The 24,143-nt window shown below is 44.8% G+C and overlaps 1 protein-coding gene across 4 annotated transcripts in view; it reads left to right on the top strand.

Annotated features, from left to right (window-relative positions):
- Positions 1-24,143, top strand: part of MAGI2 (membrane associated guanylate kinase, WW and PDZ domain containing 2) — an 825,111-nt gene that overhangs the window by 517,539 nt on the left and 283,429 nt on the right. For all 4 annotated transcript variants that reach the window (XM_038740978.1, XM_038740977.1, XM_038740979.1 and 1 more), the window contains one exon: positions 13,442-13,652. In XM_038740978.1, the coding sequence (XP_038596906.1) occupies positions 13,442-13,652 (211 nt within the window). The remainder of the gene's footprint in view (positions 1-13,441; positions 13,653-24,143) is intronic.

Raw genomic sequence — 24,143 nt, 5'->3', positions numbered from 1 at the left:
TTTGGAAGGCTTTGTGATAGTTTCAGGCATCTCATCTTGTGTTTGTCTCAAGCTATTTGAATCTCCAGAGCTTCCAGATTTATCCTGGAAAAGTATTGATCATAAGACTTGAGACTGTGAGTCCCATATGTTCAGGGGCTGTCAACCTGATTATCTTGTATCTACCCCAGTGCTTAGTACTGTGTTTGACAGATAGTAAGTGCTTAACAAGTACCATTTAAAGGAAAAAAAAATATTGAATGCTTGTCCTCAAAAATTTTGTGGGAGACATGAGCAATGTGTAGTTGTTCATTCATTCATTCAATCAATCGTATTTCTTGAGCGCTTACTGTGTGCAGAGCACTGAACTAAGCACTTGGGAAGTACAAGTTGGCAACATACAGAGACAGTCCCTACCCAACAACCCAGAATTGCCAAGGCTTTTGAGAGAAACATTTGAGTGAAAAGAAAGAATATATTTTTGAGGAATGCAGAAATGCATGCTTCTATGTTTTTGGCCCAGTTTTAGGCAAAGGCCATTTTTCTGGGAGAATTTGAACGTGGTCCTACCTGGGCAGGGGGATGGACTAGTTGATTTCTTGAAATGCTCTTCATACTTACATTTTTTTAATAGTATCTGTTAGGCAATTACTATGTGCCAAGTCCTGGGGTAAATACAGGATGATCAGGTCCCACACTGGGGCTCACAGATGAGATAACTAAGACACAAAGAAGTTAAGTGACTTGCCTAAGGTCCCACAGCAGACAAGTAGAGGATTAGAAACTAGATCCCCTGATTTCAGAGCCTGTACTCTTTCCATTAAGCCGTGCCCTTTCTCACTTTCAGGAGAAGCCTAATGTGAGGTTCTCCTTATTAATAAAAATTATTCTTCTCCCCTCTCCCCCCCGCCCCACCCCACCACCTTCTAAGATTGAGTCTCTCCTGGCCTCGGTATGACAGCTCCTTCTCATCTGTCTTCTCCCAGTGAGATTATAACACTGCAAATTTGTATAGCACTTTTAGTGTTTTTCCATTGCTTTCAAAGCCCTCACAACATCGTTGTAAGGTAGGAGGAGGCAGATGTTAATCCCCCATTTTACAGAGGAGAAAGATTAAGGCCCAGAAAGTTTGTGACTTGCTCAGGGTCACTCAGCAGGCCATAGTGAAGCATGGTGTAATGGTTAGAGCATGGGCTTGGGAGTCAGAAGGACCTGGGTTCTAATCCCAACTCCACTGCTTGTCTGCTGTGTGACCTTGGGCAAGTCACTTCACTTTTCTGTGCCGCGTTACCTCATCTGTATAATGGGGATTGAGACTGTGAGCCCCACGTGGGGCAGGGACTCTGTCCAACCTGATTTCCTTGTGTCCACTCCAGCACTTAGTACAGTGCCTGACACATAGTAAGCACTTAACTCATACCATAATTATTATTATTATGCTGAGACAAGAACCCATATCTTCTAAATCCCAGACCCATGCTGTTGATGAGACCACCCTAACTGAACTGGAGCGCCCCCCTACCCAGCTGCCTTAGTGTCCCAAAAAGATTAATTGCCACTGTTTCTGAATCTCTGGTGGCGACTCTCCCTCTTTGAGTTTTCAGATCCTTTGATTGTCTAATTCCTTGCCCACACCTCCATCTTCTGGAGCATATCCTGGCTTTTTTACTCCCAGTTGACTCCTTGACTCTGGAAGCAGCGGCGTGGCTTAGTGGAAAGAGCCTGGGCTTGGGAGTCAGGGGACATGGGTTCTAATCCTGGCTCTGCCACTTGTCTGCTGTGTGACCTTGGAAAAGTCACTTAACTTCTCTGTGCCTGTTACCTCATCTGTATAATGAGGATGAAGACTGTGAGCCCTACATGGGACAACCTGATTACCTTCTATCTACCCCAGGACTTAGAATAGTGCTTGGCACATAGTAAGCGCTTAACAAATACCATTATTATTATTATTGTTATTATCAAAATATATCTTAACTCCACATTAGCCTTTGATGTAAGCTCTTAAGGCTTTCTCTCAAAATAGGATTCAAGGAAATTTTGCTCTGAGTTTCTAGTGTCCCATTCTTCCGGTTTCCTTGAAACTCTTGAATATGGTCCTCAGCTGCTTACTGGCTGGTCCTGCATTTCCCTCATTCTGCCATGTTAAATGCAAACAATATGAACTATTGCATGCACATGTCTCGAATTTTCTTTGCTAAGACGTCTGTGTCTTTGTTTAAATATTTTTCAGCTGCTTCACTAGGTCTCAGCCTGCTTTGGAATGTGTTCTTTTATACAATGTGAACTATTAGAAAATTCATTAGTTGCATTGTAAAGATTCATCTACTCTTCTTGTCTCTGCAGCTGCTCCCATTGCCTTCTTACTAAAACTGTGAAAATCGAAGTTGGAGGGGGAGACGTGGTAATTGAGCCACCTCCTCTGTTCACCACTCTACATGTAGAATTAGTCTCAACTCTGGTTCCCAGTGACTTTTTTAGGTTTTTTTCTAACCTTTTGAAATTTTGAATCCCCTTTCCTTCCACAGTCAAATTTCCCTGCTCCCAGATCTCAGTAAAAACATCTAATGGTTATTTGCTTGGAATGTTTTTTTCCTTAGTTGTTCAGTTTTCTTGTTAATCCCTAAATTTAAGCAACCAGAAAGTTGATCTTTTCTGGCAAAATGGGGATGTGGTTCTGGCAAAGTGGGGTGGGGCCACAGAAAGGGGAAGGGATATGGGGGTCGATGGCCAATCGTCCAGTGTCCTATCAGAGTGTTTGGTTTCTGCTAGCCTCTCAATCAATTAAACAATTAATCAATGGTATTTGAGTGCTTGCTGTGTGCAGAGCACTGTACTAAGTGCTTGGGAGCATACAGTTTAGCAGAGTTGGTAGAGATGTATCTACCCACAATGAACTTACACTCTAGAGAATTGTAATCAGACAATCCCCTGTCTGACTCCAATACAATTCCGCTGAATGGGCCTTTTTTGGCTGAGAGTCCAAGTTTCCAAATTACCCCAGCCAGAAGTACCAGAAACCCAGTTCTTGGTCTGGGAATGCTGGGGCAGTCAGAATGACAGAGGCAGCCGCTGGTGGAGCCAGTGAAGAAGGAAGGTCTCACCCTAGACCTTTTTAGAAGTCTAGACAGAGTCTCCCAAGAGAATGACTGTTTCACCCCAAATGAGATGGCTGTCATCACCCACTTCATGTCAGTTGTCTGGACCTACCACCATACAGCAGGCCTCTGGAGGGACACTTGGCCTTGGTTAACTATGACTGGCCTGGTGCAGGGTGCTTGGTAGGAATGCAAATGCTTACTGCACAGAGGACTTGCTGCTACCATCTCCTCAGGCACTGAAACAAGAGTTTGGCCATATTCTTGGTCTCCTCTGCCTTCCCTCAAGTCATCTGAGATATTTTTGAGCCAGAGAAATACACGAATCCCAAAATGAAATCAATTTGTCAATGGCTTTTCACAGTTTAGAATTGCCGAGCCCAGCTCTCTCCCATGCAGCAGCCGGATGGCTTGGGCCTGCATGAGGGAGTGTGCAAAAACTCCTCACTCTTGGCTTCAAGGCTCTCCATCACCTCGCCCCCTCCTACCTCACCTCCCTTCTCTCCTTCTACAGCCCAGCCTGCACCCTCTGCTTCCCTGCCACTAACCTCCTCACTGTACCTTGTTCTCGCCTGTCCCGCCATTGACCCCCAGCCCACGTCATCCCCCTGGCATGGAATGCCCTCCCTCCGCACATCTGCCAACCTAGCTCTCTTCATCCCTTCAAAGCCCTACTGAGAGCTCATCTCTTCCTCCCTTTTTCCTCTCCTCCTCCCCATCCCCCCCCACCCTACCTCCTTCCCCTCCCCACAGCACCTGTATATATGTTTGTACAGACTTATTACTCTATTTATTTTACTTGTACATATCTAGTATTCTATTCATTTTGCTAATGATGTGCATCTAGCTTTATTTCTATTTATTCTGATGACTTGATACGTGTCCACATGTTTTGTTTTGTTGTCTGTCTCCTCCTTCTAGACTGTGAGCCTGTTGTTGGGTAGGGACCATCTCTATATGTTGCCAACTTGTACTTCCCGAGCGCTTAGTACAGTGCTCTGCACACAGTGCTCAATAAATATGATTGAATGAATGAATGCTTGAGGGGCCACTCCCAGGGACAGGGGCAGCAGCCAGCAATAACTGCAGTCCTGTCTCCAGTGCCTCTGCGCCTCCGCTCTGCTCCCCTCCGACTTCTCGAGGAGCCAGGAAGGAAGCCAGTGGATGGTGTAGGCCGGCAGTGAGGGCAGGATCACTTCCAAGAGCGAAGGAGGGATGGGCCGCTGCTAAGCACTCCAGCTCCAGGGCTGGTGAATTTGGGCTCAGAGTTAATGGACACTTTCATTTTGTGTTTGATGCTGATGGGAGAAACAAAGGGGCCTCGGAAGAAGTACAGGAAGCCAGAGGGCTCAAGAATGGCAGTCAAGTGCTGCTTCTGTTTTCCTCAGAGGCAGCCGAAGGGGGGCAGCTGGGGCTTTCCCCTGCAAGTCAGCAGTGAACTCTACATTGGCTGTCCTGGTGAGCACTTTGGAACTGCCTATTGTTATCTTTTATCCTTTTCATTCCCCTGGAGACATAAAACTTTACTGCAGCTGTTATAGATCCTCCCCCTCTCCTCCCCTCACCCACTTCCCCCCACAAAAACGGAAAGGTTTCCTAGACTTGAGCTATTCAGACTTACTATGTGTTTTTATGGTACTTTTTAAGTGCTTATTGTGTGCCAGACACTGTACTAAGCTCTGGCGTAGATACAAGCTAATCAGGTTGGACACAGTCCGTGTCCTACGTGGGGCTCAGAGACTTACATCCATTTCACAAATGAGGTAGCAGACATAAGTGAAGTCAATCAGCCGTATTTATTGAGAGCTCTTACTGTGTGCAGAGCACTGTACTAAGTGCTTTGGAGAGTACAGTAAAACAACAGACACATTCCGTGCCCACAACAAGCTTTAACCCAAGGTCGCACAGCTGACAAAGTGAAGGAGCTGAGTTTAGAACCCAGGTCCTTCTGATTCCCAGGCCCGTGCTCTATCCACTAGGCCATGATGCTTCAGTGCATGTTTCTGTGCAGCAGGCGATATAAAGGGGCAACCTCAGAGCCCAGTAGAAATTTCATAGCAGTAAACTTGCTGCTCCACCCTAGTGCTAGAAGATGCACTGGAAAAAAAAAAATTCCCTTGATGTATTCTGGATTCTCCTCACAGACGACTGGCATCCAAATTCTGCTTCAGTCAGCTTCAGCAGTGTCTCTTGGTTATTTGCTGCTCAGAGATTGCATTTGACAGCCGCATGTTGCTTAGCATCTAAAAATACGGGAGTGCGGACTTTACTGCTCAAATGATCTACGCTGTGACAATGAATAAAAGTGAAATGTGAGGATAGTTTCCCATGTCCAGCTGTCAACCTCGAAGTGTCTGTGCATTTAGCCACACAAAATGAAATGTCCTTTAGCTCTCTTGGAGTCAGAGGAGAGTTCCGTGCCTGGTTCTGTCCCTCACTTCAGCCCCACCCCAGGCTCCCAAAGTAGACCCTGTAAAGGGAAAATTCCCCCCTCATGAGAACACGAGCGAGTCAAATCAATTGTATTGAGGGCTTACTTTGTGCAGTGCACTGTACTAAGCACTAGGGAGATTAATATAATAATAATGATGGCATTTATTAAGTGCTTACTATGTGCAAAGCACTGTCCTAAGCACTGGGGAGGGTACAAGGTGATCAGGTTGTCCCACAGGGGGCTCACAGTCTTAATCCCCATTTTACAGATGAGGGAACGAAGGCCCAGAGATGTTGTGACTTTCCCAAAGTCACACAGCAGACATGTGATTTGAATCCATGACCTCTGACTCCAAAGCCTGTGCTCTTTCCACTGAGCCACACTGCTTCTCTGTTTACAATTACAAAGTAATGAGAAGCAGCATGGCTTAATGGATAGAGCATAAGCCTGGGAATCAGAAGAATGTGGGTTCTAATCCCAGCTCTAATCCCAGCATGTCTGCTGTGCAACCTTGGGTAAGACACTTCACTTCTCTTTGCCTCAATTTCTTCATTTGTAAAATGGGGATTAAGAGTGTGAGCCCTAAATGGGGCTGGGACTTTGCCCAACCTGATCAATTTACCTACCTCAGCACATAGAACAGTGATTGGCACATAGTAAGCATTTAACAAGTACCATAATCATTATTACAATGCAACATGAGAACCAGCGTGGCTCAGTGGAAAGAACCTGGGCTTGGGGGTCAGAGGTCATGGGTTCAAATCCTGACTCCGCCACATGTCTGCTGTGTGACCTTGGGCAAGTCACTTTACTTCTCTGAGCCTCAGTCACCTCATCTGTAAAATGGGGATTAAGATTGTGAGCCCCCTGTGGGACAACCCGATCACCTTGTATCCCCCCCAGTGCTTAGAACAGTGCTTTGCACATAGTAAGTGCTTAATAAATGCCATTATTATTATTATTATTAACAGAGTTGGTTAATGTTCCCTTCCCACAATGAGATTAGAGTTTAGAGGGGGAGACAGACATTAATGTAAAATGAATAAGTTATGGATATGTGCACAAGTGCTGTACTGAGAGAGGGGTGAATAAACAATGAAAATCCAAGGACAAAGGTGACTCAAGGGCAAAGGTGACAGAAGGGAGGAAGAGAAGAGGAAATGAGTTGGAAAGATGTCCTTTTAATAAATCTGTGAAGGTGGGGAGAGTGATCTTCTGTTGGATATGAAGAGGGAGGGCATTCCAGGCCAGGGGTGGGATGTAGGTGAGAGGTCAGTGGCAAGATACACAAGATTGAGGTATAGTGAATAGGTTGGCATTAAATGAACAAAGTGGGGTTCATCTCTTCAGTCTATTACTTTGACAGTAGAATTGTACATCCATAAGTTATCCAAGCCCTCTTGAACCAGCTGCCATTTGAGGCTATACAACTTCCTGAGGGGAAGAAATTCCCAATACTTGCACCTGTTGGATGAAGACATGTTTACCTGTGTTTATTTTGAATCCAATAATAATTCTACTATTTCTTAAGCCCTTACTATGTTGCCAAAGTACTGTAGTAAGCACTGGGGTTGGTGCAAGATACATGAGAAGCAGCTTGGCCTAGTGGAAAGAGCATGGTTTGGGAATCAGAGGGCCTGAGTTTTAATTCTGCTTCTGCTTTGTGACCTTGGGCAAATAACCTCTGTGGCTCAGTTTCCTAATATGTAAAATGAGGATTCAATACCTGTTCTCCCTCCTACTTAAACTGTAAGGCCCATGTGGGACAGGGACTGTGTCCAATCTGATTTAACTTCTATGTTCCCCAGCACTTATGGCAGTGCCTGTCACATAGCAAGCACTAAACAAAATACATTCTAATAATAATAATAGGTAGCCTAATGGAAAGAGTATGGGCTTGGGAAGTAGGGACCTGTGTTCTAAACTTAACTATTCTAGTAACCTGCTGTCTGACTTTGGGCAAGTCACTTCTCTGTGCTTGTTTCCTCATCTGGCAAATGAGAATGAAATACCTGTTCTCCCTCCCCCATAGACCACAAGCCCCATGTGGGACAGGATAATAATAATAATAATAATGATGATGGCATTTATTAAGCACTTACTATGTGCAAAGCACTGTTCTAAGCGCTGGGGAGGTTACAAGGTGATCAGGTTGTCCCACAGGGGGCTCACAGTCTTCTAGACTGTGAGCCCACTGTTGGGTAGGGACCGTCTCTATATGTTGCCAACTTGTACTTCCCAAGCATAGGGTACAGTGCTCTGCACACAGTAAGTGCTTAATAAATACGATTGATTGATTAATCCCCATTTTACAGATGAGGTAACTGAGGCCCAGAGAAGTAAAGTGACTTGGCCAAAGTCACACAGCTGACAATTGGCGGAGCTGGGATTTGAACCCATGACCTCTGACTACAAAGCCTGTGCTCTTTCCACTGAGCCATGCTGCTTCTCGATCTGTGTCCGATTTGTTTATCTTAATCTACCCCAGCACTTAGTACAATGCTTGATCCATAGTAAGCACTTAACAAGTACCGTTATTATTATTACTGAATATTAAGTACCAAAATATAAAATCCCTAAGAAATGAGCATTTATGAAGACAGCTACTCACTTTCTGAGGGGTCTAAATAGCCACAAATAATTCAGCAGTTGTAAAAACCTCCATAAGCTTGTTGTGGGTACGGAATGTGTCTGTTATATTGTACTCTCCCAAGTGTTTAGTACAGTTTTCTGCATACAGTAAATATGATTGACTGACTCATAACTTCCTCAGGAATCTAGTCCTCATTCTTTGCTTCCTCTAAACTGCTGCTGAACAAGTTCTGTAATTGCCTCCATCATAGTTTTAGATACAGCAGTGGCCCCAGGAGGGGTAGGTCAAGGCAGGCAGGAGGCAAAGTTCACCTAGATTACTGTGCCTCTGCCCAAGGTGTGGGGTATTTCTGGCAGCAGTATGGGGGATGATTGGTCAAGTTCATATAGCACAAGACAGTCCCTGCAGAATTTTCTGTAATTATCTGTATGTCCGTGCATGAATGAAATCATATGCCAGTGTGGGAATAACCACTGTCAAAAAGTAAACATCCTTTCACAATCAAAATCTCTCATTTCTTTGAAATCCAACAGCAAAGAAATTGGCCACTCCCAAGACAAAAGTATAGTTTTTCTGTTTTAGCCTGGGGCTGCAGGTTAATGCATGAAGCATTTATAAACCACACTCTAGCTCTGTGCAAGTGGGCTGTCAGTAGTGTCTGACAAGCCATTTGAATCTATCTCTTCCTTTCGAGTTGGAGACTGAGCTGTCAAGATGAACCGTAAGAGAGACATTCAACAGTCACCCTTGGTGGGGCCAAAGGGGCAAGGAAGAGGAGGGGAAAAGTGAGGGAGGGGCAGGTTACCTCCTAGCATTGCCATCCATCATCACACAATATCAACAGCTGCACAGCCATGGTCCTGGTGACAGAAGGAGAAGCAGTGTAGCCTAGTGGATATAGCACGAGCCTGGGAGTCAGAGAGACCTGGGTTATAATGCCACCTCCACTACTAGTCGACTGTGTGACTTTGGGCAAGTCATTTACTTCCATTCCTCAGTTACATCATCTGTAAAATGGGGATTGACTGGGAGCCCCATGTGGGACATGGACTGTATCCAACCTGATTACCTTGTATCTACCCCACTGCTAAGAACATACCTGGAACATAGTAACAAATACCATTAAAAATTGAAGGTCCACCTAGAAGAAGACCCCTACACCACTGTGGTCTGGGCACCCCCAATGATGAAAAAAAGCTCATGACTCCCAATATCAGCTACCTAAGTGGCTCTCCCTTTGTTTTGGCATTGACAAGAGCAGCTGGAATAGGGAAAGGGGAGAGGTTCTCACTTCATAGTGAACAGCGAGTATCCTAGCTTTTTAAAAAAAATCAGTATTTCAGCACTTACTATATGCCAGGAAATGTACTTATCACTGGGGTACTTATAAGCTAATCAGGTTGAACACAGTCCATGTCTTGTATGTGACTTACCTCACCTGTGAAATGGGAATGAAGACTGTAACAGGGGACACAGAAAATTTGTGACTTGTCCAAGATTACATAGTAGACAAGTGGTAGAACCAGGATGAGAACTCAGGTCTTCTGACTCCCAAGTTTCTGATCTTTCCACTAGGCTACACAGCTTCTCATGGCTTGGGAGAGCCTCTGAAACAGCACCATAAGAAATAGCAATAATAAATAATAATAATATTTAAGCACTGTTCCGTGCCAAGTACTGGACTAAGCACTGGAGTAGATGCAATTTAAATGGGGGGGTAAGTGAGAGTCCCTGTCCCTCATCAGGCTCATGGTCTAAGTAGAAAGGAGAACTGTAAGTACTTAACAAATACTATTAAACAATTTAAAAAGTTATTCCTTATTTTACCTATGAGGAAACTGAGTCACAGAGAAGTTAAATGATTTGTCCAAGGTCACAAAGCAGGCAAGTGGCAAAGCTGAAATTTGAACCCAGGTTCTCTAACTCCTAGGCCTGGGCTCTTTCTTCTAGACCATGCTGTAGAAGCATCAGACTTACTTAAACATATCTGACATCCACTCAGATGCTGCAAAAACTGAACTGAGAATCTACAGCTCAGAACGAGGCCTCTTGGAGAGGCAAGATGGTGTGTAAAGAAAAGCCTATAGGATTGAGAGTCAGAGGGGACCAGGTTTGAGTTCCAGCTTTGTCTCTTGTCTGCTTGGTGACTTTGGGCTCATCACTTCACCCCTTCCTGTCTCAAATTCCCCTTCTGCAAAATGAGCATTAAAAATACCTGTCTTTACCTAAATGGGCATTAAAGATACTCATCTTTACCTCACAGAGACATTGAGGAGAAGCTGTGTGGCCTAGTGGAAAGACCACAGGCCTGGGAGTCAGAGGCCCTGGCTTCTAATTCCAGTTCTGCCATGTACTGCCATGTGACCTCAGGCAAGTCACTTAACTTCCCTGTGCCTCAGTTCCTTCATCTGTAACAGGATTCAATACCTATTCTCCCTCCTACTTAGACTGTGAGCCCCATGTAGGATCTGATTATCTTGTATCTATCCCAGCAGGTAGGGGCTGGATCTATAGCAATCTTTGATGCTTCCTGTAAAGGAGCCAATATGTAAGCTCCTTCAACCTTATCCAGGCAAGGCATCTTGCTCGCTTCTTCATTATTCATGACCACGCTCCCACTTCTGGCAAGACAGTGTGCCTATTGCCTGGTCACCAGTGGGTAGCTTTCTGCATTTTATCAGGCCCAATAACCAAGGGTGGGTGACTTGGTTCTACTGGCTTCTGTGGGCCTGGCTCAAATCACTACTCCTGTTGTCCCTTTCAACATTGTCTTGTGTCCCATGTGCCATAGTCCCAGCGTAGGTGGCTCTTCTCTTTTTGGAAACCCCTACCTCACCATATCTTAACTCATAGTGAGCCTGCTCCATTGCCCCGATAGGGATCATCTTCACGAATTCCCTTATGGACAATTCCTGCCCCTCCAGGTCATACCATATTTATCCAAGTATCCCATCTTATTATCAGGTGGCCCAAATGTAGTGAGCCGAGTCAGGCAAAGAAGGATCGTAGCTGTCCCTCCTCGCCTACCTCTGGGGGGCCCTGGGAATCAGAGGACTTGGGTTCTAATTCCAGCTCTGCCACTTGCCTGCTGTGTGTCCTTGGGCAAGTCACTTCACTTTTCTGTGCCTCAATTTGCTCATCTGTAAAATGGGGATCCAATGCCTGTTTTCCCTCCTACTTAGAACTGTGAGCCCCATGTGTTACAGGGACTGTCTGACCTGATTAACTTCTATCTATCCCAGTGATTAGTTCATTGTTTGGCACATAGTAAGTGCGTAACAAATTAGCATGGTGTAGTGGATAGAGAATGGGCCTTGGAGTCATAAGATCATGGGTTCTAATCCCAGCTCTGCCACTTCTCTGCTGTGTGACCTTGGGCAAGTCACTTCACTTCTCTGTGCCTCAGTTACCTCATCTGTAAAATGGGGATTGAGACTGTGAGTCCTATGTGGGAGGCAGGTACTGTGTCCAACCCACTTTGCTTGTATCCAGCCTAGTGATTAGTAGTGCATGGCACATAGTAAATGCTTAACAAATACTATATATGTGTGTGTGTGTGTGTGTGTGCGCGCGCGTGTGTGCGTGCTCTGCATGTGTTTGTATATGCAGTATTTATGTGTGTTCTGCACACAGTAAGCGTTCAATAAATATGATTAAATATGTGTGTGTGTGTGTGTGTATTCCTAATATCCATCAGAGAGCAACAGGTCAGTGTGTCTGTTATGCCTGAGGCAGAGAATAGCCAAACAGCTATTCTATTGCTATAATCCATCCTTTCCTAGTTTATATGTTGGCCAAGGACCTTCCTGCAAAGTGCCAATTATGTGTCTTAACTGTTCACCTGCTCCAAAACCCTTTCTACCTTTTAGCAGTATTCTTTTTGGTGGAGTACACAGACTGAGTAAAGTCTCCTTCATCTCCAGTTGAGCAACTGAAGAGAGAAAAGCCCCATTGCTGAAATGGGAGGATGAGAGCTTTACGGTGGCCCTTTAATCATAATGAATGCCCTGTAATTCAAACCTCCAAATGATGTGCTCATAAGGTGGAAGAACCTCATAGTAACATTTGTTAAATTGTTTCCTTCTTGGTGTGTGAAGGTGACATCTGGCGGTAGTTAGCCAGCAATCTCTGCGAGTTCAATGCCTTCTGCAAAGGAAGCAGAGAAGCAGTGTGGTGTAGTGGAAAGAGCATGGTCCTGGGAGTCAAAGGACCTGGATTCTAATCTCATATCTGCCAATTGTCTGCTGTGTGACCCTGGGCAAGTCACTTCACTTTTTAGTGCCTCAGTTTTGTCGGCTGTAAAATAGGGATTAAATACCTGTTCTCCTTCCTCCTAAGACTGAGTCCCATGTGGGACAGGAACTGTGTTGAACTTGATTGACTTGTCGACCCCAGAATTTACAACGTTCAATCTTTCATTCAATTGTAATTATTGAGCACTTATTGTGTGTAAAGCACTGTACTAAGCACTCAGGAGAGTACACTACAACAGCACTTGAAACATAGTGCATAACAAATATCATGATAATAATAAGCCAGTAGCCCTCCAGCCTCTAAAGAGTGGGATCTATTGAGGGGTATCCTTACTTAGAACATCTTTTTTCTAGCGCGTAGCACATCATTGATGCTCACCAGCTCCACCCTGGAAAGCTCTAAGGAAAGAACAGACTACTGACTCTTCTTCATGGAGGCAGTGGCCTGGACCATATGATCTTTAGGGGTTCCCTTCCAGCTCTAAGATTCTCTGGGATATTGAAGTAAAACAGCTTTAGCAAGCTGGGTTGTTTTTTCCTTTTTACATATTCAAAAAAATTACATTCACCTAAATCATAGCCCAGAGGCCTCAATAAAGAATCCAGTGCTTTGTCTTCTGGAATAGAAGTGATCTTTTCAACTAGAAAGTCTCCAAGTTTGACTTAGATTTATGGTTGACTTAAAAGTAAAGGCAAATTCAGCATCTGCTGACCAGTGGCAGTGGCATAGATCAGAAGAGAACTTTGAGCCACAGGTCTAGAAAGACCAAAGAGGAGAAGCTTTAGATTGTGTGGGGATCTGTTAGAAGATACAAGCAAATTCATTGCACTTTATGGTAGAAAATTTGAGAGTTTGGTGTGAGGTTAGGGGTGCAAAATGTATTCCTCATTTTTTTGTGTTCCAGTGAAAACTGAATGGAAGCATTGAGCAGTGCTCTGGGTGTGTTTAAGCAAACATCCTGGCTTGGGTCAAATTTGGACAGTCTCATTGTGTATTCCCCACCTTCCTCAGCTCTCATTCAGTCATCTGGCTGTGTATTCCCAGTCCAGCAATAATGGTATTCTTTTGGTTCTTCTCTTGTAGAGTCAAGTGAACATGAAGACAAGAGTTCAGGTGCCTCAGGAGACATTCCCTCCCAGCCTTATCCAGCACCAATGTACAGTCAGCCAGATGAATCCAAGGAGGATATGGATGTAGCGAAGCCAGCGAAGCCTGAGGAGAATGATGAGCTCGGCTCCCTGCCCGATAACTGGGAGATGGCCTACACGGAGAAGGGGGAAGTCTACTTCATTGAGTGAGTCTTCTATTTTTATTTTTTCAACTTTACCTTCCAACTTGTGTGAGCCTTGGATGACAAACCCCACCGTGGTCAATGACTTATTGAGACTCTACTCTGCAAAAGTGGTGTGGCCTAGTGGAAAGAGCACAGTCCTAGGAGTCGGGGAACCTGAGTCCTAATTCCAGCTTCAACCTTTGTCTGCTGTGTGATCTTGGGCAAATCACTTCACTTCCCTGTGCCTCATCTGTAAAATGGGGATTTAATGCCTGGTCTCCCTCCCCCATAGACTGTGAGCCTAGTGTGGGATAGGGACTGTGTCCAACTGGGAATCTTGCGTCTACCCCAGTGCTTAGTACAATGCTTGTCACATAGTAAGCACTTAATACTAATCAATCAATCAGTGGTATTTATTGAGCATTTACTTTGTGCAGAGCATTGAACTAAGTCTTGGGAAGAGTATAATACAACAGAATTATCTGGCACAATCCCTGCCCATAAAGGAATTCATTTGTTCAGTCATATTTATTGAGCACTTACTGTGTGCAGAGCACTGTACTAAGTGCTTGGAAGAACAGTTCAGCAGTAGAGACAATCCCTGCCAACACCGGACTTACAGTCTAAAGTAACTGCCTAGAATAACTACAATAACAATCTAGAATAACAAATATAAAAACAAATAATATTTATTGTTATATTACTACTACTAAGTGCTTGGGATGGTACAAAAGAGTTATAAGACATGATCCCTGTCCTCAAGTAGCTCATAGGCTAGCTGGGGAAATGAATACTTAAAAAAGTTACATTTGGGGGAGTAATGAGTATAGAAGACATGAACATAAGTGCTGTGGGGGCTGTGTAAGTTGTGTTAGTTTTTGTGGAAGGGTCAAGGATGCCCTTGGAAAATTTAAGGTGAAGAGATTACTCGAGGGAAGGCCTCCTGGAGGAGGTGTGAGCTCAGAAGGACTTTGAAGATAGGGTAAGCTGTCTCTTATCATGGAAGAGGAAGTCCCAGTCAGAAGCTGAGGCAAGAATGAGGCACAGAAGTGTTAGGAAGCATGAGGTCCCTGCCTCAGGACCTGAGGAGAAGGTCCTGGAGTTGAGTCCAGCTGACACTACTACTCTCACCAAGCAACCCAAGACTGCTCCTCAGGGGCCAATTGAAAAGCATTTGGTTTTTAAATTTTCACCCACAATGTAACCAGCTTGGCAGCTTTTGGTAGGAAAAGCCTGGCCATGTGGTCTGACTGGCCCACTGTTCTTTTGCTTGAAGGATTGGTGTGATAGGGGCTCTCTGGGACAGCCCAAAGGAATGCCAGGATTTGAAACCAGAGCTCAGTGCGCTAGCAATCTAGAGACTTGGTTCCCCCTGCCCTCTCACTACTCTGCCCAGTTATCTCTCATAGTGATTGAACCACAGAAAAACTCCTTTCATCATCTTGCCAGATCAGTTTGTGCGTTAGAAGCATATCTTAAAGCACAGGACTATTTTAAGCCTTGTTTTGATTTTATCCTTCATTATTTGGCCCAGTGGAGATAGGATGCCTTGAGTCACGGAGTGCTCAGTTTAGATTAGATCATATTTTATTCCCTCCTCACCACCTCATCCCTCTGGTACCATTAGGATCCCCTGCTCAGAGGCCCCAGTGTAGCAGGCCTGCTGGAGAAATCCCTCTCTTGCACTGTTTTAGACCTGCTGACCACACCATAGAGACAATTCCCTTTCCTGATTTGCCAACCTCCCTGAACCTGTCTTCCTTACCTTCTCCTCCAACCTCTGTCTGCTTGGAACGTGGCTCGTTGTCCTCTGGAGCAGAGAAACTAAAATGACATTTCTCCCCACACCCCATTCTATGTGAATAAGTAAGAACTCAGTCCTTCTTTTTTTGCCCTATCTCTGCACAAAACCAAAGACATTGACAGCTTTTGTGGCCAAACTTTACAGAAGACATTGGAATAGTTTGTAATGGCAAAATCTGATCCCAATTTTTTAATGGCATTTAAGTGCTTACTATGTGGCAGGCACTGTACCAAGTGCTGTTGTAGTTGAAAACTAATCAGTTTGAAGATAGTCCATGACCTACATGGGGCTAACAGTCTTAATCCTCATTTTACAGATGAGGTAACTGTGGCACAGAGAAATGAAGTGACTTGCCCAGGGTCACACAAAAAACAAGTGGTGGAGCTAATCCTGACTTGAAAAACCAGGTCCTTCTGACCTCCCGAGCCCGTCCTCTATCCACTAAGCCTACTGCTTGTCACTTTTTGCAAGCAAAGAACACTTAGTTCTTAAGTTAGTATTCTTCAGTGGAAAATTGGGATAGCTGGAGTAACCTATCCATCCCTCAATCTTACTTTTTATAAATTATATTTATTTATAATTGTACCTTAACCATATTTATTTATAATCATATTTATTTATAACCATGTTCATTTATAATTGTATTTATTTATAATTGTTTTTATTTGTAATCACATTTAGCACTGACTTTATACGTAACCATACTGAACTTTGGAAGGATTTCAAGTTCAAAGTTGGACTTAAAAACTTATTTCCAAAATATGCAGATAGCCCAGTGATGATCCAGAGATTAATCTGCAGTCCTTGTTCAGGTTACCCCATAGTGGCAATAATTCACTGGATCACCACTATCTCCGGCTCCGTGAGATAAATCATGGAGATGTCATTATCCCTGATGTTGAATTCTTCATCTTGCCTGATCCAGAGCAGGCATCTGGGAGTTAATCTTGATTGCCATGCTCTGTGGATTCCGTTAAATTGCTTCTTTGTTTAGGAGTCAGTTTAGTTAGTAACATAAAAGAGACTTTGGTGGAAAGCAAAATGACAACAAGAACCTATTTGTTTACTACCTTCTCCCTGAATGGCAGCGTGCACTGTGTCACATTAAATAATAGATAAAAAGCTGACTTTGGAAATGGCAAGTCGCAGTGGTGGAAAAAATGTCAAGGCTGCACTGTAGCTCTTAAAATCTCTGTCAAGGCGGCACTGAGCTTTGCTTTAGAATTCCCCGCAGTAGAAGAACCAAAGTCCATGTCGCTTTCTGCTTTATGCCCAAAGTTTGCCGGCTAGCCATGACCCAAAAGTATCCTCCTGGGTTGCTGGATGAGGTTATAAGCCTTGCTGTCTAGTAAAATGCAAGGTGAAAGGTCACAATACTTTAAACACTAAGAGGAACTAGCTAGATTTAACAGCAGAACCCTTGGTTATATCCCTGTTCAACCAAACATCTTCTGGGCCCTTTCCGTTAAGATGGGTTTCTGCCTTCCCTTAAGCTCTCCTCTCATTCTCTCACTGCCCAACTTTCTCTCTCCATCCCCCACTCTCCCAGGATTCCCATGTCTCTGTCTTTACTTCCCTCATCTGTTTTTACCAACAAGACAATGCTTGCATTCAGCAAATGCAGTAAAGTGCACCCAAAAAAGCCAAACTTGCAAAAGCCTTGTCTGGCAGTTGAAAAAACGACTTTGTTGTGTTTCTGTGTAACAAGGCTGCCTCATTTAGATTCAGTTGAATTAGGACACTCATGGGAGGCAGGGGGAAACAAGATTAAACTCTGAAGAAAGTTTAGTTTCTCTAAACAGGTGTATTTTAAATATGATATGCTGGTGATGAACTCTACCCCTGCATGTTCCCATTTATGATTCAACATGGAGAAAGGTATGGTCACAAGGCCTGCAAATTAACTGGTTTGGCTAGGGCTTTATATGTATCATCATCTTCGGTGATATGTATGGAGCACTTATTTTGCAGAAAACTGAACTAAGCACTTAGGAGAGGACAATACAACAGAGATGGTAGACATAGTCCCTGCCCACAAAGAGCTGACATTCTAGAGGAGGAGATAAACATGAATAGAAATTCAGTCAAGATTCAGTATAAGATGAAGTTTAGTACTTGCTGTAATTAACTTCCCACTAAGTGTCATCTACTATACTAAGCTCTTGGAAGAGTACAAGACAGAAGTGATATTTTGCCTGTCCACAAGGAACTTACGCTCTAATGGCAGAGAAGTTCATAGACATATTTAACAGTATAATATGCTGAATAAATCATAAAATGTACAGTTGAATAAACCTTTATTCACAAGAGTTAAAGATGAGGTCTAAAATTCATGAGCGCTATAGATGGCTGATAATAATAGTTGTGGTATCTGCGATAACCCTGCCCTCTGCCCAGTCATGGGGCAACACTGAGGAAGGGGAAGGCTTGATCGCCATTGAGGTGAGTAGTCCCCACTTCCCCCTGGCTGTATCCTCTGCAGGGAAGGTGAGGCAAGGGTTAAAAGTAGATTGTAATGCTTCCCCCTCCCCCCAAACTCAGGGTGGTGTCCTGACCTGAACCCTATGTCTTTCTTTGGCTCCCACTGGGCTGTACAGACCCTTTGCTAGTTGGCCTGTTTGTTTTGGCTCCTGCCGAGCCATTTAAAGGGACCAGCTCTGAGGGTTATGGGCTAATTTGCACTGATTATAGAGGGATGGCAACCTGCAGGGGAGGGGGTGAGTCCTCTGGCAGTAAAGTAGCCATCACACTCAAGGACACCCCTCTGCCGACCAGAGGGAGCAAGCATAGTTATGGAAACAACAGGCGACATGAGGACACAAGGGATGTGCTCTTTGTGGAAGTCGTGGAGCTTAGAGGGTGTTGCCAAGGCAACCCCTGGCACCCCCCCCTTCGTTCTGGATCCATTGTGCTCCCTCCCCAGATCCCTGTAAACACAGGAGCAGCAGCCAGAGATGGAATGGACGGGGGCGGGGTGTTTAAAATGGGAATGCATGCCTCATAGGCGTCTGGTGCCATGGCTGAACCAGACAGGGGCCAAACATGCTGAAAACTTCACTGTCTGGTACAGAGCCACCGAATGGTCCCCCTAGCTGGTGCCCTGAGAGTCTGGTTGGGTCTTCTCAGGGGTAAGGTTCAAGGGGGCTGTCTCCATTTGGTACTCCCTGTTCGTGATGCTAGTTGTGGCGAAGGCACCACCATCATCTGATTGATACCCTGTCCCAGATCTCCCCCTTCCTCCCCCGGCCCCACCACCTCTGGCCCTGCTCTGACATACCAGTCTTCTTCTAGAGGTCCCCAGCCATGCTGCAGTTATGAGCACCTCAGTAGGATATCAGCGACACCATCAACCATGATGGATAGAGTGTGCAGTGAAGATGTGGTAGCTGCATTTACTGAGGAAAAGGGGCTCAGAGAGCATTTGTTCCAGGAAGACACAGCTGGGCTTCTCATCATGCAGATTGCCATCTCAGGAGGAAACCGGAAGGCAGTGATGGGAAGTGATTCAGTGCGACCCATCACAGCTTGTGGAGAAACCATAAAACTCTTGTCCCAGCAGATAAACCTGTCCCAGACCAAAATACCCTTATGCCAATAGGTGGCTTAGGCTGTTGGCAACTGAGGGGCCAAAGGGGCAGCAGCTTCCGTTATTAATTCAGAGACAAATAACAGAAATGATTGTACAGCTGCTTATCCTGAGATGATCCCTCCTGCCCACACAGCCTGTGACCCAGTTTTGAACCAAATCGAGACTTTGAAGACAGTCCTGATGCCGTGAAGCAAGTTTCCTGTCTAATCCTACTCTTTTTAGCTCCCAGCCATTGCTCTGAAAATTTTCAGCAGTTTCTGGTCATGAGTCAGCTCCTGTCTAGACTGTAAGCTCGTTAATCAACCAGTCATATTTACTGAATGCTTTCTGTGTGCAGAGCACTGTACTAAGTGCTTGGGAGAGTACAATATAACACAGTTGGTAGACACATTTCCTGCCCACAACAAGCTTGCAGTCTGGGGGGGGGGACAGACATTTATATAAATAAATGATGGATATACTCAGGGACTGAAGAGAGGGTGAATGAAAGGTGATCCAAGTGCAAGGGTGATGCAGAAGGAATTGGAAGAAGAGAAAATGGGGGCTTAATCAGGGAAGGCCTCTTGGAGGAGATGTGCTTTTAATAAGGCTTTGAAGATGGGGAAAGTGATCATCTGTAGGATATGAAGACGGAGGGTGTACCAGGCCAGAGGCAGAGTGTGAGCGAGAGGTCAGGAGGGAGATAGACGAGATCCTTCTAAGCAGGGATCTCCCAACTCTGTTGTATCTCCCGAGTGCTTAGTACAGTGCTGTGCACACAGTAAGCATTCATTCATTCAATTCATTCAATCGTATTTATTGAGCACTTACTGTGTGCAGAGCTCTGTACTAAGCACTTGGGAAGTACAAGTTGGCAACATATAGAGACGGTCCCTATACCCAACAGTGGGCTCACAGTCTAGAAGGGGGAGACAGACAACAAAACATATTAACAAAATAAAATAGAGTATGTAAATGTGTACACGTAAAATAAAGTAATAAATCTGTACAAACATACATACAGGTGCTGTGGGGAGGGGAAGGAGGTAGGGCAGGGGGGATGGGGAGGGGGAGAGGAAGGTGGGGGCGCAGTCTGGGAAGGCCTCCTGGAGGAGGTGAGCTCTCAGTAGGGCTTTGAAGGGAGGAAGAGAGCCAGCTTGACGGATGTGCAGAGGGAGGGCATTCCAGGCCGGGGGAGGACGTGGGCCAGGGGTTGACAGCGGGACAGGCGAGAACGAGGCACAGTGAGGAGGTTAGCATTAGAGGAGCGGAGGGTGCGGGCTGGGCTGTAGAAGGGGAGAAGGGAGGTGAGGTAGGAGGGGGCGAGGTGATGGAGAGCCTTGAAGCTGAGAGTGAGGAGTTTTTGCCTGATGCGTAGGTTGACTGGTAGCCACTGGAGATTTTTGAGGAGGGGAGTAACATGCCCAGAGCGTTTCTGCACAAAGAAGATCCAGACAGCAGCGTGAAATATAGATTGAAGTGGGGAGAGACAGGAAGATGGGAGATCAGAGAGGAGGCTGATGCAATAATCCAGTCCGGATAGGATGAGAGATTGAACCAGCAGGGTAGCGGTTTGGATGGAGAGGAAAGGGCAGATCTTGGTGATGTTGCCAAGGTGAGACCGGCAGTTTTTGGTGATGGATTGGATGTGAGGGGTGAACGAGAGAGCAGAGTCGAGGATGACACCAAGGTTGCGGGCTTGTGAGACGGGAAGGGTGGTAGTGCTGTCAATAGTGATGGGAAAGTCAGGGAGAGGGCAGGGTTTGGGAGGGAAGATAAGGAGTTCAGTCACTCAGGCACTCAATAAATATCACTGATTGATTGATTGAAGGTAATTGTGTTCAAAATCAGAGAATTGCAACACGGGCGCGGGGAACTCAGTAAGATTTTGCCACCAATCGGAGGAGGGGCAGATCGGAAACCATTGTTTGAAATTGAACAATCTAAAGAAAAAGTTCTCCTGAAAGCCTTCTATTTGCCAGGAGAGTCATGGTTTAGCAATCCCCAAACTAATTGTGTACACCCTGTCCTATGTACTACTGCTAATAGGGATTCCAATTATCCCAGATCTTTTAAAAATTGTTTTAAATTTGGATTAGGTTGAAATGCCTTTCCAAATAAACCCTTTCTGCATGAAGCATTTCCATATAATTTGTCCCCTCCCCTGATTCTTCCTACAATTGTGCCACTTGTTCCCGTTTCCCCAGCACTTTCAGTTAGGCTCTGTGGAGTGATAGAAACTCTCTTTTGTGAAGATACTGACTTCTACCATTGGAATAGATCATTGAAAGAGGCAACGGTACAGTATGACACACGCATAAACTTAGAGGTAAATTGTGTGTCGGTGTACTTTTCAAGTGATCACAGGCAAGTTCAGTTTGTACTGTGAGTTTGGGGAAAGAAGGTATATACGTCTCAAACTTGCAGCAATGAAGCCCTTTTATTTATGGTATTTGTTATAGTGCTTACTATGTGCCAAGGACTTTACTAAGCGCTGGGGTAGATATAAGCTAATCAGCTTGGACACAGTCCCTGTCCCACATAGGGCTCACGGTCTTAATCTCCATTTTACATATGTGGTGAGAGACGTGTGAAGTGACTTGCCCAAGGTCACACAGCAGACAAGTGGCAGAGCCAGAATTAGAACCCATGTCCTCTTGATTTCCTGGCCTGTGTGCTTTCCAACTAGGCCATGCTGCTTCTTTTGACCCTGGCTGGCAGAAAAGCAGAGGGAAATTAGGGAGAAGGAGCGTGCCGACTGTGAAGGGACTTGGTATTTGAGGTTGCAACTCTGCCATCCCTCCACCCTCCCCGCCCCTCCTCCCCGAATAAGGCTTTTCGTTAAAATGCCCCTGAGAGCCATTCAATGAAGGTGTACAAATGAGACGCCCCTCCCACCACCCCCTTGTCCCTACTTTGGGGCCTAGATAATACAGGGAATAATCACGGTATTTGGTAAGCCCTTAATAGATGCCAAACTGTCTTAAGTGCTAGAGTAAATACAGTGCAATCAGATCAGCCCACATGCTGCTCACAATTTTTAAGGGACAGAGAATAGGTGTTCAATCCCCATTCTATAGATGAAGAAACTGAGATTCAGAGAAGTAAAGTGGCTTTCCCAGGGTCACCCAGCAGACAAGTGGCGGAGCCAGGATTAGAACCCAGGTGTCTTCATTCCCAGTCCAGTACTCTTTCCACTTCTCTGCCTATATCACATTGCAGTGTGGTGTCAGATAGCGCAGATCATTGTGTTCCTGAAGTAACTGGAGAAAATAGGCCTTGTGGTTTGGCCATAAAACTCTGCCTGCCAAAACCTCTTTTTACTGCATCCAGAAGGATACAAACCATGTGTTCAAGAAGAACCAGAGGTACTAGTGACTAGAGCACAGTCCTGAAAGTCAGAAGGAACTGACTTCTAATCCCAGCTCTGCCACTTTGCTGTGTGACCCTGGACAAGTCACTTCACTTCTCTGTGTCTCAGTTATCTCATCTGTAAAATTAGGATTAAGATTGAATCCCATGTGAGTCAGGGACTGTGTCTAACCTGATTAGCTTGAGTCATCTCCAGCACTAAATCTAGTGCCTGGCATGTAGTAAGCACTTCGATTTTTTTTATGGTATTTGTTAAAACAATAGGTCTTCTGGGGTTGAAGGTAGGGGTCTGAGTCCAGAGGAGTCTTGAGGCCAAGTTCAACAAATTAAAGGAGGTGGTGGGAGGTGGGGGAGGAGGTGAAGGGGGAACAAGTAAAGAAAACTATAAAGTCTTCCTGGGGTACCAGGTGGCGGCATCAAATTGAATTACTTTTGACCTGAGCATGACAGTAAATCACAGGCACCCTCTGACACTCACCCTTCTCTTGTGAGCTGTGGTGATTTTATCTCAGAGATATGATTGGCCCCCAAGAAATAGTTGAAGAAAACACCAACATTCATCCCCTCTTACTTGGGAAACTTCTCTCTGGGAGAAAAGCAAGATTCACTGAAGGCAGTGAAGGATGAATAGATCTCTTGCTGATTCACTTAATGACCTGACTCCTGAAGTTCTTGTGGAGCTCTTCAAACCGAATGTCCTGGAAAATCCCATTGGTCTGCTATATGGAGTTTAGATCCCAGATTGTTCGAAAGTGGTTTCCCATTCTTTGCCAGCTTAAGGAAAACAGCTATTTTGGAGGTAGCACAAGCCAGGGAAGAGAAATCTATTTCTTTTCTCTAGCTGCTGGGGAGGACTACAAGATTATTAACTTTAATATCGTATTTTCCTGTTCATTTGTATCCCATGCAGCTTGGCTCGATTTCAGAAACTTGATGTATATTTAGGATGATATTCAACCCATAAATAGGAGATCCTCTCCTCCTTCCATTTCCAAATAAGGGGGGAGAAAAATATAGAATTAAATGATACAATTGACTGGGTTTTTTGTGCATTCACTGCCAAAATTTTATTGAATTATTTTCATCCTAAATTGAAAACAGAGTTTTCAGAGGGATAAGGAGAGAGAAGCAACTAGTGTGTTTTCTTTTAATGGGTCATGAAGACAAGCCAGCCATCATCAGCTCTGAACAGCATTATAAATGTCCCTTTTGTAAGGCATCCTTCAGTGACATGCAAATTCCAAAGCCAATGAGAGGGAGATGCGATTGAAAAATGACATGCTGGTTCTCCAAAAACAACCTTGGTGATTACTGATAGGCGATCCTTCTGTACTTCCCACAGGAAGCTGCCAAGGATCTCCTGAAGGTGCTGTGAGGCTAGGATACTTAGTCTATCAAAGTGCATTCGATGGACAATTGGCTAATAGTTGTTTGTCAAACCCGAGCCAGCTAAAAGATAACATCTCACTGCACCGTTAGGAGCTAAAGACATTCATAATTCAGCCCTGAGGGATTCAGCCAGAATACACCTAACAATATCAAGGCTAGGGAGGGTACTCTTCGAGCCCTGAACTGTAGATGGATATGCTTTTGTGGACATGCCCAGAAGGGTGTCCCCAGGGAATAAGAAAGGGCACTAATCAGAGACAAGTAAAAAGATGTATTACAGATGTTAGAGAAAGAGCATGGCCTAGCACAAAGACCCCAGGCTGGGAGTCAGAAGGCCTGGGTTCTAATCCTGGATCCACCCCCTTACGTTCTGTTTGAC

This window comes from Tachyglossus aculeatus (genome assembly GCF_015852505.1).
Source record: "Tachyglossus aculeatus isolate mTacAcu1 chromosome 12 unlocalized genomic scaffold, mTacAcu1.pri SUPER_6_unloc_1, whole genome shotgun sequence".
Classification (NCBI taxonomy): Eukaryota; Metazoa; Chordata; class Mammalia; order Monotremata; family Tachyglossidae; genus Tachyglossus; species Tachyglossus aculeatus.
This window is presented reverse-complemented; position numbering and strand designations above follow the sequence as displayed.